Source organism: Aaosphaeria arxii (assembly GCF_010015735.1).
Source record: "Aaosphaeria arxii CBS 175.79 unplaced genomic scaffold BU24scaffold_1, whole genome shotgun sequence".
In the NCBI taxonomy this organism is placed as follows: domain Eukaryota; kingdom Fungi; phylum Ascomycota; class Dothideomycetes; order Pleosporales; genus Aaosphaeria; species Aaosphaeria arxii.
In genome coordinates this window covers 4,191,755-4,204,785 of record NW_022983474.1, presented here as the reverse complement: position 1 = coordinate 4,204,785, position 13,031 = coordinate 4,191,755, and the positions used below count along the sequence as shown (strand labels likewise).

Sequence of the window (13,031 nt, the reverse complement as noted above, 5' to 3'; positions counted from 1 at the left end):
GCAGACTGTCAAAGGTATCCTGTGTTTACGGAGATCGATTGTGCTACGTGAAAGAAGGCATCTTGTGCTACATCAATTCAGGCGAACTGTGCTACTCGAAAGAAGGGATCTACTTGGAAGTAGGCAGACTTTGCTGCTTGAGAGAAGGCATCGTAACGAAAGGCAGACGGTGCTACTTGAGAGAAGACATACTGTGTCACTACACACGAATGGTCCGGCCTACCTCGTACCAACAGAGGTCGCGAAGACGACCATGGCGTGCGGCGGGAAGCTGCTGATACTTATGCTGCGAACTGAGAAGGCAACAGAGCAATTAGGCAAAAGAAGGCGATAGATTGATCAAGCAGAAGAGGGTAATGGGTAGTAAGGCAAGAATGCGAACAGTGACATTTCCCCGCCCCGTCCTCCGTATCTCTGCCCACATGAAGGAAAGCATACTGTGCTACTCGAGAGAAGGCATCGTGTACTACAATGAAAGAAAGCATCGTGTGCTACTTAGAATCAGGCAAATTGTGTCCATACTCACGAACGGTTCGACCTCCTAACAGAAGTCGAAAAGACGACCATGGCGCGCAGCGAGAAGCTGCTGATACTTATGCTATGAATCGAGAGGGCAGGAAAATCATCAGGAGAAAGAGGGCAACAGGTACTCCGTAGTTAGGCAACAAGGCGAACAGTGAATCCTTTTTCCCACGTACTCCGTCTCTCTGAGAGAAGGCAGACTGTGCTACTCGTAATCAGGCATCATGTCCTACATTAAATCAGGCAAATTATAGTACTACACACGAATGGTTCGATCTACGAAGTGAAGTTGAACAGACGACCATGGCGCGCGGCAGTAGGAAGCTGCTGGAAGTCGAGAAGGCAATGGAGCGGGGGCATCATTTTGACCCTGTGCGGATTGTCTCTGTGCTACATGAAAGAAGGCATCCTGTGCTACTCGAGACAAGGCATCGTGTGTTACTTGGAATCAGGCAACCTGTGCTACTGCACACGAATGGCTCGACCTACCATCAGAAGTTGAACACCATGGTGCGCAGCGGGAAACTGCTAGAAAGAAGGCAATGGAGCAGTCAGGCAAAGGAAGTCAACGGACTGATCAAGCAAGAAGGTATCCTACATGCTCTGTACGGAGTATTTCTGCCCTACGTCAAAGAAGGCGAACTGTGCTGCTCGTAATCAGACATCGTGTCCTCCATCAGAGAAGGCATGGTCCGACCTGCCAAAGACAGCCATGGGGCGCGGGGGGAAGCTGCTGGAAGCTGAGAAGCAACGGAGCGGGCATCGGATTGACCCTGAACGGAGAACCTCTGTGCTACATCAAAAGAAGGCATCGTGTGCTACTCGAAAGAAGGCATCCTGTGTTACTTAAAAGCAAGCAGACTGTGCTACTTCAAACTAGGCACATTGTGCCGCTACGTACGGAGTACGAATGCTGGAAGCAAGCAACCACTCCAGACTTACTCCGTAGAAGTTGGAAAGGCAACTATGGCGCGCGGCGGACAGCCGCCGATATTTGTATTAAGGACGAGAAGGCAGGAATGTCGTCAGGCAAAAAGAAGGCAACAGAGAAAGGCCGTCAGGCAAAAGAAGGCAAACGAGCGAGAAGGCAAGAACGCAGACAGTGTGCATTCCGATGTACCTACTCCGTAGCGTAGCGTAGCTTTACCTTCTTCCCATCACGAAAGGCAACAGGTGCTACTCGAGAGAAGGCAGACCGTGCTACTTGAAAGCAGGCAAATTGTGCTACTGGAAATCAGGCAAATTGACTCACTACTCCGTACATGCGAATGGTGCAACTGAGCGACCGCTCGATGCTCAGGAATGCAGAAGGCGGCCATGGCGCGCGACGGGCGGCTACAGATATTTGTGCTAGGGACTGAGAAGGCAGCGAGCAGTCAGGCAAAAGAAGGCAACCGAGCGAGAAGGCAAGAACGCGGACAGTGCCTTGGAGTAGCGTAGCGTAGCCTTGCCTTCTTCTCTGCTCCGTACAGTGTGCTTCTGTCCCGCATCAAAGAAGGCAGATTGTGCTACTTGAAATCAGGCAAACTGTGCTACATGAAAGAAGGCAACGGGTGACCTCTGCCACGTCAATGAAGGCAACCTGTGCCACGTCAAAGAAGGCAGACTGTGCCACACCAAAGAAGGCGACCGATGCGACGGCATGCGGATGCCTATCGCCCACTCGATACTCAGAAGTCGAAAAGGCAGCAAAGGTGATTAGGCAAAGAAAGGCGTACGTACAACCTTACCACTTGAGTACTCTACAGATGTCGGAAAGTCGACCAAGGTGCGTAACGGAAAGGTGTTGATATCTTGTACAGAGCATGAGGTATCAAGGAGGTGGAGGTGAGGCAATGGGACAGTGAGGCAACGTCACGGTCAGGCAACGAGATGGTCAGGTACCGGGACCGGCAAGCAATGGGTCAGTCAGGGGGACAGTCAGGCAACGGAGTGATCAGGCAAGAGAAGGCAACTAGTGACCTACTGTTCTTCCGATGTAGCGTAGCGTAGCTTTCCTCTGCCTTCGTGCCTCCGTCCTACATCAAATAAGGCAACAAGTGCTACGGAGTACTTGGAAGAAGGCAACCAGTGCCGCGGCAGGCGGATGTGTAGACCGCCAACCACCCGAGGCTCAGAGGTCGAGAAAACGACCATGGCACGCGGCGGGAAGCTGCTGATATTTGTACAAGCGACAGGAAGGCAGCGGGATGATCAGGCAAAAGAAGGCAACGAGATCTGGCAACGGGGTGATCGAGCAAAAGAAGGCAACGAGATCTGGCAACGGGGTGATCGAGCAAAAGAAGGCAACGAGATCAGGCAACGGAACGATCGAGCAAAAGAAGGCAACGAGATCAGGCAACGGGAGCAGGCAAGAGAGCGATCAGGCAGTGGGATTGTCGAGCAAAAGAAGGCAGCCTGTGTCACTTCAGAGAAGGCAACGGGACGATCAGACGAAAGAAGGCGACGAAATCAGGCAAGGGAGTGATCAGGTAGCGGGATGATCGAGCAAAAGAAGGCAACGAGATCTAGCAGCAGAGTGATCGAGCAAAGAAGGCAACGAGATCTGGCATCGGAGTGATTGAGTAAAAGAAGGCAACGAGATCAGGCAATGGGAGCAAGCAAGGGAGCGATCAGGCAACTGAATGGTTGAGCAAAAGAAGGCAACCTGTGTCACTTCAAAGAAGGCAACTGGTGTCCCGGCATGTGGAGGTGTAGTGCACCAATCACTCAAGAATTGTAGATCGAAAAGGCGACCATAGCACACGGCGGGAGGCCACCACAATAATGGCAATGGGGAAGAAGGCAAATAGTATCACAAGATAGTCCGTACAGTGTGTATCCTATCTACTCTCTATACTCACAAGTTGAGAAGACCACAATGGTGCGTGGTGGGAGACTACAGATAATTACGCCAGGAACAGAGAAGGCAACAAGGTCGTCAAGCAGAGAAGGCAAGCGGACGATCAGGCGAGCAGGTAGTTGAGTGCTCTGGGAAAAGAAGGCAACGGGGATTCAGGCAGATAGTGTCACGACGCCCGAATGTATAATGCAGATGTTGAGAAGACAACGAAGTGATAAGGCAAAAGAAGGCGTATGTACGACCTACCAATCTCTCAAGATATTGAAGTCGAAAAAACAACCATGGCGCGCGACGGGAAACTACCGATATTTGTGCTTGGAACGAAAAGCAACAGAACGATCAGGAAAAAGAAGGCAACGGACCATCAGGCAAAGAAGGCAACGGAAAATCAGGCAAAAAAAGGCGACGAGATAATCAGGCAAACGGTGCCACGACACACGAATGCACAACCCATCGACCACTCAGGACACAAGAGTCGAAAAGGCAAAGGCAAAAGAAGGCAAACGATACTCCACACGCGAATGTACAGCCAATGAACCACTCGAGACTCCGCCAGGAACGAAGAAGGCAACCGAAGTGGTCAGGCAAAAGAAGGCAAAAGAAGGCAACGGGACAAGGGAAGGATCGGGCCACAGGACGATCAGGCAAATCAAGGCGAACACTGTCACAACACGCATACCACAATATGTACACACATTATGTACATGCACTCCACCAACCATTCTACACCCAGAAGTCAAAGAATCAACCATGGCGCGCGGCGGGAAGTCACTGATATTTATGCTAGGGAGATGAAGGCTACCGTGCGATCAGGCAAAAGAAGGCAAACGAAAAGAAGGCAAAGAAGGCAACCGATCGTCTGCCTCGTGTCTGATTGGTGAGCTGTGGATTCGTTTGCCTTCTTTTCCTGACGGTCGATGTTGTGCATGCTTTTGCCTTCTTTTCCTGACAGTCGATACGGAGTACTGTGGATTCCTTTGCCTGCTTTTCTCCATGTTCGACGATGTAGGTACTCTTGCTTTGTTTTTCTAATAGACGATACCTTCTTCGCCTGTTGGTAACTATATGCCTTCTACTACTACCTTCGTCTTATAGTCACCGTTGCACGTTTTGGTATTGAATGTTGAATGAGCGAGACAACTTCATTGACGCCCACAGCTAAAGCTCTTCATGATACTGTCCAACAGAAGCCGAAAATCTCTCCAACATTGTCTTCGAGTCGCAGAACCGCAATCCTCTAACTCACCAATCTCGGCAATGCAAAACCGTCATCGCCGTCATCGCCATCATCGCCATCATCGCCATCATCGCCTATATACGACGGGTCCACCTCGATGACATTGTTCTGCGTACGAGCAACCACTTTGTACTGTACGGGAGGAATGACCTCCTGAATCCCCCACACTCTCCTATTCACCTCCTCGATCCTCTGACTCTCAACTCCAACACAACCCAGCAAACACAAAAACCTCAGTCCCGTCAATCCACCAATCCAACCCAACGCCTCCTCATTCATCTCTCCTCCAACCCTATTCCCATTCCCATTTTCTCCGATAACCCCCAGAACCTCCAACCCCTTCCTTTCCTCCCACTCCTCCCCAATCCACCTCCAACCCTCGACGCCCAAATCAACACACTTACAAAGCCAAAGCTCCCTACAATTCCTTGCGCCCGCCAGCAACTCCCCCAACTGCTCCACCCCGAATCCAATCGCACCCTCGATTTTCACAGCTCTCACTCGACCTCTCCACCTCGCCGTACCGGCCAGCAGCATCCACGCGTCCTGCTGCTCCTTCCTCTGCTGAATGGCACGTTCCCTGGGCATGGCGCGGACATGTGGGTTACCCTCCGTGCGGAGAGATAGTGTGCGCAAGGCCGGGAGGGCAGCAATACCCGCAGCGACCGGAGCCGTCATGATCCAGAGTGTCAAGTCGAGCGTGGTGAGCGCGGCGCCGTGACGGGTAAGGATGGACCACGTCAGCGCGGTGTGGAAGCGTAGAAGAATGTCGCTTGAATGGGAGGCGGCGAACGGTATGAGCACCGCCACTTTATACGGGTCGTCTTTATCGTCGCTATAGTCATCGCGGTTCGGAGGAAATGTAACCGGCAGAGTCAGCACGGGGATAGACTCGAACGCGGAGTCTCGTCTCCTTTCCCATTCCGGAATCCTGGACGACGATGCAGAACCACGCCGTGAAGATGCAGATTTGCTGCCAGATGTGGTGTCGAATGCCGACTCCACCGTCTTCGGAATCGGACACAGCGTCGCGCCTAGCATGCTAATGATGCCGGACACCCTGCTCGGATGGATCCCCAGCCTTAGAGTGTGCAGGCTCGATATGGCGATAGTGTGGGCGCGGCGCGAGGTCCGCGAGAATGCGAGAAGGGACCTCGTAGGTAGGAATGAGAGGATATGGATCAGGAGTTCCGGAGGGAAATCGAACAAGGGGATGGTGGACTTGGGCGTAGATGATGGCATGGTTGTACGGATAAGTTGATGTGTTGGTGTCGCTTCGTCTCTTTCTAGTGAAGACATGCTTGGTGGTTGTTGAGGACGTTTCTGGCAACGTCCCGGGATGCTGGGTAGGTATGTATATATGTGCTAGCTACGGAGACAAGAAAAACAATCGTCTTCTGCGAAGGTAGTAAGTGCGGTGCTCTACGCTCGCTGCGTATGTGTATGGTGGATGTAAGTATGTATATATGAGTACCTAGGTAGACACTATCCAACACAAGCCATGTGAGTGTGCTCTCGTGTATGTATGTGTGTGTGCGTGCCGTGGTCATCCATCCAACTTACCATCCACTCAACAACTCAACCATGCAATTCCCTTTTGTCTCGTCGGATCGTTGCGTTTCCGTTTCGAAAGCTGAAGCTGAAGCTGAATCCTTCGTTTGGCCGGGGGAGGTATAAGTCTGTTATGCAGTGATATGGCGTAGTTAGACACACGCTCCACTCGAACTGGCGGTGTTGCGTTTCGTTTGCCTTTTTTTGTCGATCTAGTCGATAAGGAAATGTGAAATATTGAATCTGAATCTTTGGATGGAGTTTTATATGCAAAAACCAGCCTCGTAGGCAGCAGGAAGATGCGATCAGTATAACGATTCAAAACATTGTTTTTTGCGATGCGCATACCGCATTCCGCGCTCACCTCCGCTCCCCCTCTCCCGTCGCGAATCACAAAAGAAGGAAAGGGAAAAGGCATGGTGAAAAGAAAGACAAATCAAAAAAAGGAAGAAAGAAAAGAAAAGAGGAGCCAATGAGGATCGAAGAGAAAAAAGCCCATCCCCGCATTTGGGAGGAGATGAAGTTACACGACATGCACATCGTCATCGTTATCGTTAACCACATCGGATTTCCAACGCCGGGAGGCTTTTTGGTGGTCTTTTTGTTTCTTTCTTCTGCCACCATGTTTCATTTTTGTGAGATGAAAAGATGGATAGTTGGCCGGTGGGCCGGACGATCGTGACGTGGCAGAAACGGCAGAAACGCCTGAGTTTCTGGTTTACGGTTTCTTTGTTTACTCATTTGTTGATATGACGCCTGGTGTTGTTCTTTTTCCTTCCAAGGGAAAAAGAATAGTGTTAGAGGGAGGAACATCTAGGTAAGACGCCGATTCAGCCTGGCTGGCGTCCGCCCATGGCTTGCTTTGGGGGCTGCTGACGAGATACTCGCCTGCTTTCTTGCTTGGATTATGGTTCTCAGGATCAGGATCAGGATCGTGGTCGTTAAACATATGCGGGCGCGTGGGGTAGTCGTTCATATCAATCGTATGCCAGATGAGGAAGCTGAATGAAATGTAGAGGGGGCGGATGTGCGAATCATTGCGATTTTTACTCCATCGCATTCTCATGCTCTCTTTTTCTCCGCCATGGCTTTTTCTTTTTCCTTGGTGTTGACGTTGGTGGTGTTTTTTTAGGAGATTTGGATATCAGATTCGTTGATAACATGCGTGCATGCGTGCATGCGTGCCACAACTGGGGAGATCAAGATCGATTTCCCGTTCGTGTATCTCGACCTGGACTACTCCGTAGATCGATGATAAGTCAATTAACGAACGACGGAGATGGTCGGGCGATGCATGGATGCGAAGATAATATCACATATAAGGCTGGCTGCCTTGTGGGAATACGAGTTCTGTGCCACATGCCCACAGCCCTACGAAGCGCAGCGACGTACCCTTTGGGTTAGGAAGATAGAGTTTCTCAAAGCGGCAGGTTTTTTTTTTGATGATATCGCTCTTAGTTACTCGCTAATCTGTTTCATCGCGATGACTCGGGGGTTGGGAAGCAAAGTGAATACTGAGGTGTGTGAATGCAGCGTGCGAAGGAGTGAGGCATGTTGGTATAGAGGTAAGAAGAAGAAACAATGTACATAGGCGAGTACAGTCATCACGGACATTGAAATGCAATATCTGTTGCCATGTGGTTCGGTTGGGGTTCATGTGCCGGCCACGTTTGAGACAATATCAATGTCATCAGTTGTGATGGTTGACAGAGGGAGTTTTATTCGATGTGATCATGTTTGGGTGTGGATGTCATGTGTGATCTATAACTCTATTCTGACAATGCGCAATTCAGGTTATCAACTGGAAGATGTCTCACCCTATGTACATAAATGTCACTGCGAATTTCGTTTTTTCAATTAAAACAAACTTGATGGATGTCATGAGAAAAGTCACATGTTCACGATCCATGAAAAATGTTTCTCCATTGACCGACTTCCATTCTGGGTCTTCCCTCACCGCCCGGCTACTGCTATTTCTCCATTCCAAGTAACCACGACATTGTGAAAAAAAATCCAATTAGCCACATACGACTTGCTCCATCATCACAATAGCCCCTTCGCGTACAGATTTTTCCCAGTCCTCGCTGCAGCTTCGATAGAGCGGGACACTACTCCGTTCCCAAATGAATACTGGCTCAAAGACGCAACTAATGGCCCGCTGCATACTTCTACATACAGAGCCCCACCACCAGACTACAATTCTGTCCTTGATTCCGTCCCCTGGGTCCCGTTCATCAGGCGGTGAAACCACACTGGGTCCTGCAGACCAGCAGGGACACACCGTAATACTGTACCTAGGATATGGTTGCCCGTCTTGTCCTTCTGGAAGGACGCCAGAAGGATCGTGTCGTCAAGCGTATACACCAACACCGAACGGTCAACGCTAATGCGAGTGCTCCTCCATAGACGACCCGTATGATCAAGGGCTGTGGGAAGTACGATTAAGCAGGTCGGAGCAACACCAGCCCTAGTCACCAGCTCAGAGTTTGATTTGTCCATCTTGGATCCTGTCTTCTCTTCGCAGTGGGTTCGTAACGAGGCATCTATTGATTGTTACGACGCCTCTTCCCAATACCTCACCGCATCGACATAACTATCCCTTTCCAATAATGCAAGCCCAGCCGGAGGAGAGGCGGGGAGGGAGACCAAGAGTATCGTGGTGGGAGCGACAATTGCCATGACCTGGTGCAGTTCTCCACGCACCAGTGCATGTCCACACGACCAGCTCGAGTCAGCAACCCCAGGCCATGAACCCCAACACCTACCTGGTAAAATCGTGAGTGCCAATGATCCACGCGACCAGCGCCCTCCGAGTCACCTACTGACGGTTTTTTTGGTCGTCTTTTGTTTGACACCGGCCGGCGGCGATGCCTCTTGGCAGGTGTCCCGATCTTCGAAAAGCCATGCAAGCACCTAGATGGTCAGACACCACGAGTCCACGACACACTTATCATGCACGTGCGGATCCAGTCCATGCACAGGAATGGGGTCTGCAACGAATTCAATGGACAGGACAGGGCGCCGGGATGCATTCGGGCTAAGAGCACCAAATCCCACTAGAATGCCCAAGAGATCGAATAGCCATTATGTAATCCACCTGATGCCCGGCAGTGTGCTTCTTCCTCAGTGGTCTGTTCTTACATCGGAACTTTGCTCCGTCATCTTCCTTCGACGCCCTGCGCCAATTTTCACCCCTAACCTTGTCTATCAAGGGTGTCCCAGTTCCGACGTCGACACCATCTGCCGACCCGTGTTGCCCCCACCAGGACTATTCGTAGCCTCACCTTCCGAACCCTTCCTCACCAGAGCTGCATCCATGCCCAACTCTGGTTTACCTGCCCTGAATCCAGCAAACAGCTCCGACAATTTCCACGCGACAGTAATTGCTGCGCCTATGGTAAAGGGATCATGGATCAGTGCATTGTCCACTAACGCTGTGCCGATTACGGTCGTTTTTGGACGCTTCGATGCCCATATCGAGCCATGGGGCGCATCGCCAACCACAGTCCATCAATACCGAGACCAACACCCAGGGTTCTTGGTTTCCAGGATCCAAAGATGCATCAAATCGTGGAACAGCACGATCCTCAACTCGGCAGGTTCGATATGTATGCATGGTGCTAACCCTGCCGATGCGATACTCTGTGTGCATATTTCGCAACTCGAGGCGTTCAGCGGTCAATCCGCATCAGTTGCCGTGACTTTGATTCGCAAATAACTATACCATATGCGATGCCAACCTGCCAACTTGCGCTGAGCACAGGAAAACTATCAAGATGCTACTCGTGGAAAGCTGACTCAGGGCATTAGACAGATCAGCAGCGGGAGATCCCATTGTCGAACAGACACCCGACGGGACTAGGGCCTGGTCTGGATGTCGTCCTCCAGATGCGGTTCCATGGTCTGGAAACGGGGTATCCCACGTTTTAACTTTCTTGGCATTGGCATTGTATCCTCTTTCTCTACACATCATCCATGTTTATTTCAACGTTTTGCGGATCTCAAACCGCGCAATATAATGCGGTACAAGTACAAAGTACAAGGTAAAACTAATCTTACACTTGCACTTACAGTAGATGATCCTACCCATGCTAGCTCCCCCCTCACTGTGCTACACCTGGTAGCTTCGAGAAAGACAGACCATTTATCATGTCATATTTCTTTCCGGTGGGATTGGAACATTGCCATTGGCAGCACTTCTTGGAAATGAAATGCAGCTCAAGCACGAGCACGAGCACACTAATCATAATACTGACTCGTCAGGCTTACAGCGTCGGCGAATTACAGCTCAGTCCAGGGTTGGAAAAAAGACGGCGCATCCGATGTACAGTAGCTGCGACAGTGCGACTGCAAGGCATTTCTAGCATTGCAACGCTAGACCAGATCAGTGGTCATATTATGATCCGCGCGTCTCAGTCTTTGCTCAATGACAGAGACCAGCGCATTTGAAGACAAATGATAGACTGCTAATTCTTGCCCGATACTTACTAGGTAGATCAGTTTTAACTCACCAGGCATGTTTTGGCAAGTTGCGACTGGGATTGGCACTGACATATCGCCCCCTGTCTTGCCTTGCCAACCAAGCCTCATCTGATGACGACCATACAAGTTACATTGACATGGCAGATGATGCATTGCCAAAAATTGTAGTTATTATGCTTGCACTGTATACTTTGACGTGGCGTACACCACATACGCAAGCATACATAGGTAGACAGTGTGCAAAACGTACCACTTTGGACGTCGACCTAGCTGCGGTCCACCGTCTGCGACCCCACAGCTATGTACCACTACACTTCATCGCGGGTGGTTTGGCTACTCGTACCCTAACGAATCACCAACGATGCCTGCGGTCGCCTGCTTAGCAGCGACACACAAAGTCCCTCAAAAGTTCGAGATGCTTTTGCCGTCATCATTACGCCTATGCAACATGCTTACCTCTAATTTGATCTCCAGATCTTCGGACCCTGCAGGATTCCATGCAACCATCCCGCAAGCCACTCAGGCGCCACGAGAACATCCCAATTCATGTCTGGATACAACGGCCTCTGCGAGCGTGTATTGTACTACCTGTGCATGCAAGCAGGCTGCAAATCAAGGTTACCATTGAGCTGCCAACGCAACTAAAATCCCAAAAGCACAGGCTCGCTATCTATCCAATGCAAAAGTAGGTTTGGGCGATGCACGTATGAACGTGGTTCATTCACATGTGCATGGCTCCCATGGCACCAATATCCCCGCAATACCCAATAATAGTTGCCTTTCGCTGTCATCGCCAGTTGCCGCGCCCAGGGTGCGAGACAACTCCCAGTATGCAAAGGAACAATAATGTTTGAGGGCAAGAAATGAGGCTTTTCACAATGCAAAGTTTACTGCAAGGACCGCAAGGATCGCTTTCCCCGATCTTGGTCACCGGCCGGCGGGCCAAAAACGTTATCAAGGGTACCTTGTCCCCAGCCGGTGCACCGATTCGATATCAACGTGCGATGATGCGCGAAAGGGAACATGATGTGATACGATGCGATGTACCGCATCTGCGCTCCGATGTCGATCAATATTGACAGGCCAAAGTTTCAATATTACGGTACCTATTCAGAGAAACCACCCGGATGTTGACTGTTCATGGTCGCGGGGGCTTTGTTCAACAATGGTTCGTGCGCTCAGCCAATCCAGCACCCAGCGGAATGATCATCCCGTTCAATAACATCGTTCGATTTTCTCACGCTGTGAATGTCGAGTCGTGTCGAGTCGAGTCGTTTCAATCGGAGCTGAAAGATGAAAAGAGACGTCCCAAAAGGGACATGCACGCACGCACCGCAACACAATGCACGCACTCCAGGTATTGTAATCTGCGTGCGGAGCATCTCCGCTGTTTCTCCGCTGCTTCATAATCACATTGGAAATCAACATCGTCATCGCCATCGTAGGAGGAGCTCTTCTGTGATCGAACGGTTTTCGGTGTTCCATTACAATAATCATCAAATCGGCCCAGGATTCCTCCGCCTCAATGCCTGCGTCACCGCACCCGCGTCCACCCATCCTGCCCTGCCCAATGATGCAGATCTTCCTCTATGGAAGTCGCCGCCCCGACAAGGGAAGGGTAGGGAACCACAGCAAAAGCATGGCGCCTATACTTTCCCTCTTTCGTCTAAGTACATCTTATCTTCCCCGTCCATACAGTGTTGATAGAGGCCATACAGAATTGCGTATCCACTTCCCACGAGGCAGGCCGCAGAAGAGCTAAAGGCACTCGTCATAGGGTAACGCTTTTGTGTATTCAAAGGGTAAACTATAGTAAACCAACGTGGTATGCACTTACGAAAGCTAACCGTAACCATGACCACCGAGCGTTGCCGCGATCGATCAACGGTAAAAAACCACTATGGAATGAGGCTTGCCGGCTGGCTTGCTTCCGTGCTTAAGTTGTGTAAGTGAGAGAGTGTGTGTACGTGCACTGCGTAAGTCGATCTCTCTCTTGCTTGCTCGCAATACTACCCTAATTGTTGACGAGAGTTGGACGGACGGCGGGCGAGCTACACACACAGCCCTGCTTGTCCACCCACTCCACTGCTACAGTGCTACTGCTAGCTCCCACCAGCTAGTTTGCAAGTCCATTTTCTTCATTTTCAGGGCCACAGCACAGCCAAGAACATAGGCCAGGGGAAACCACAAAACGCAAGACCGCAAGGAAGGGAAAGAAAGGCCTAAAATGGTTGCTACTAAACGGTCGTCCGTGAGATATTCCGTGCAATACACCCTACGGAGCATCTCCAAAGCTTACTTGGCCATCTAACTTCACCAACATCCTCCCTATTACTCCAATCCTCGTACAATACTCCGTACTCGTACATACGAGTACAATAACTTACGAACATCATT

General features: G+C 50.6%; 4 protein-coding genes across 4 annotated transcripts; 3 read left to right on the top strand and 1 right to left on the bottom strand.

The window, feature by feature from the left end:
• The first annotated feature begins 452 nt into the window (after positions 1–452).
• BU24DRAFT_417535 (uncharacterized protein) lies at positions 453–662 on the top strand. The gene has a single exon (XM_033526744.1). It carries the CDS (start codon positions 472–474, stop codon positions 655–657), a length of 186 nt encoding a protein of 61 aa, XP_033390229.1. The 5' UTR covers positions 453–471; the 3' UTR covers positions 658–662.
• Positions 663–825: 163 nt separating this feature from the next.
• Positions 826–2,989, top strand: BU24DRAFT_404833 (uncharacterized protein; the record flags this gene model as incomplete). Its single annotated transcript, XM_033525669.1, has 4 exons — positions 826–894; positions 927–1,624; positions 2,045–2,290; positions 2,515–2,989. 4 exons carry the CDS (start codon positions 826–828, stop codon positions 2,987–2,989), a joined length of 1,488 nt encoding a protein of 495 aa, XP_033390228.1.
• A 1,612-nt stretch (positions 2,990–4,601) lies between these two features.
• Positions 4,602–6,187, bottom strand: BU24DRAFT_404832 (uncharacterized protein; the record flags this gene model as incomplete). The annotated part of the gene is made up of 2 exons (XM_033525668.1): positions 4,602–5,943; positions 6,165–6,187. 2 exons carry the CDS (start codon positions 6,185–6,187, stop codon positions 4,602–4,604), a joined length of 1,365 nt encoding a protein of 454 aa, XP_033390227.1.
• Positions 6,188–8,860: 2,673 nt separating this feature from the next.
• On the top strand, positions 8,861–10,193 carry BU24DRAFT_31812 (uncharacterized protein). The gene has a single exon (XM_033522900.1). The coding sequence runs from the start codon at positions 9,070–9,072 to the stop codon at positions 9,868–9,870; it is 801 nt and encodes a 266-aa protein (XP_033390226.1). The 5' UTR covers positions 8,861–9,069; the 3' UTR covers positions 9,871–10,193.
• Positions 10,194–13,031: the final 2,838 nt, after the last annotated feature.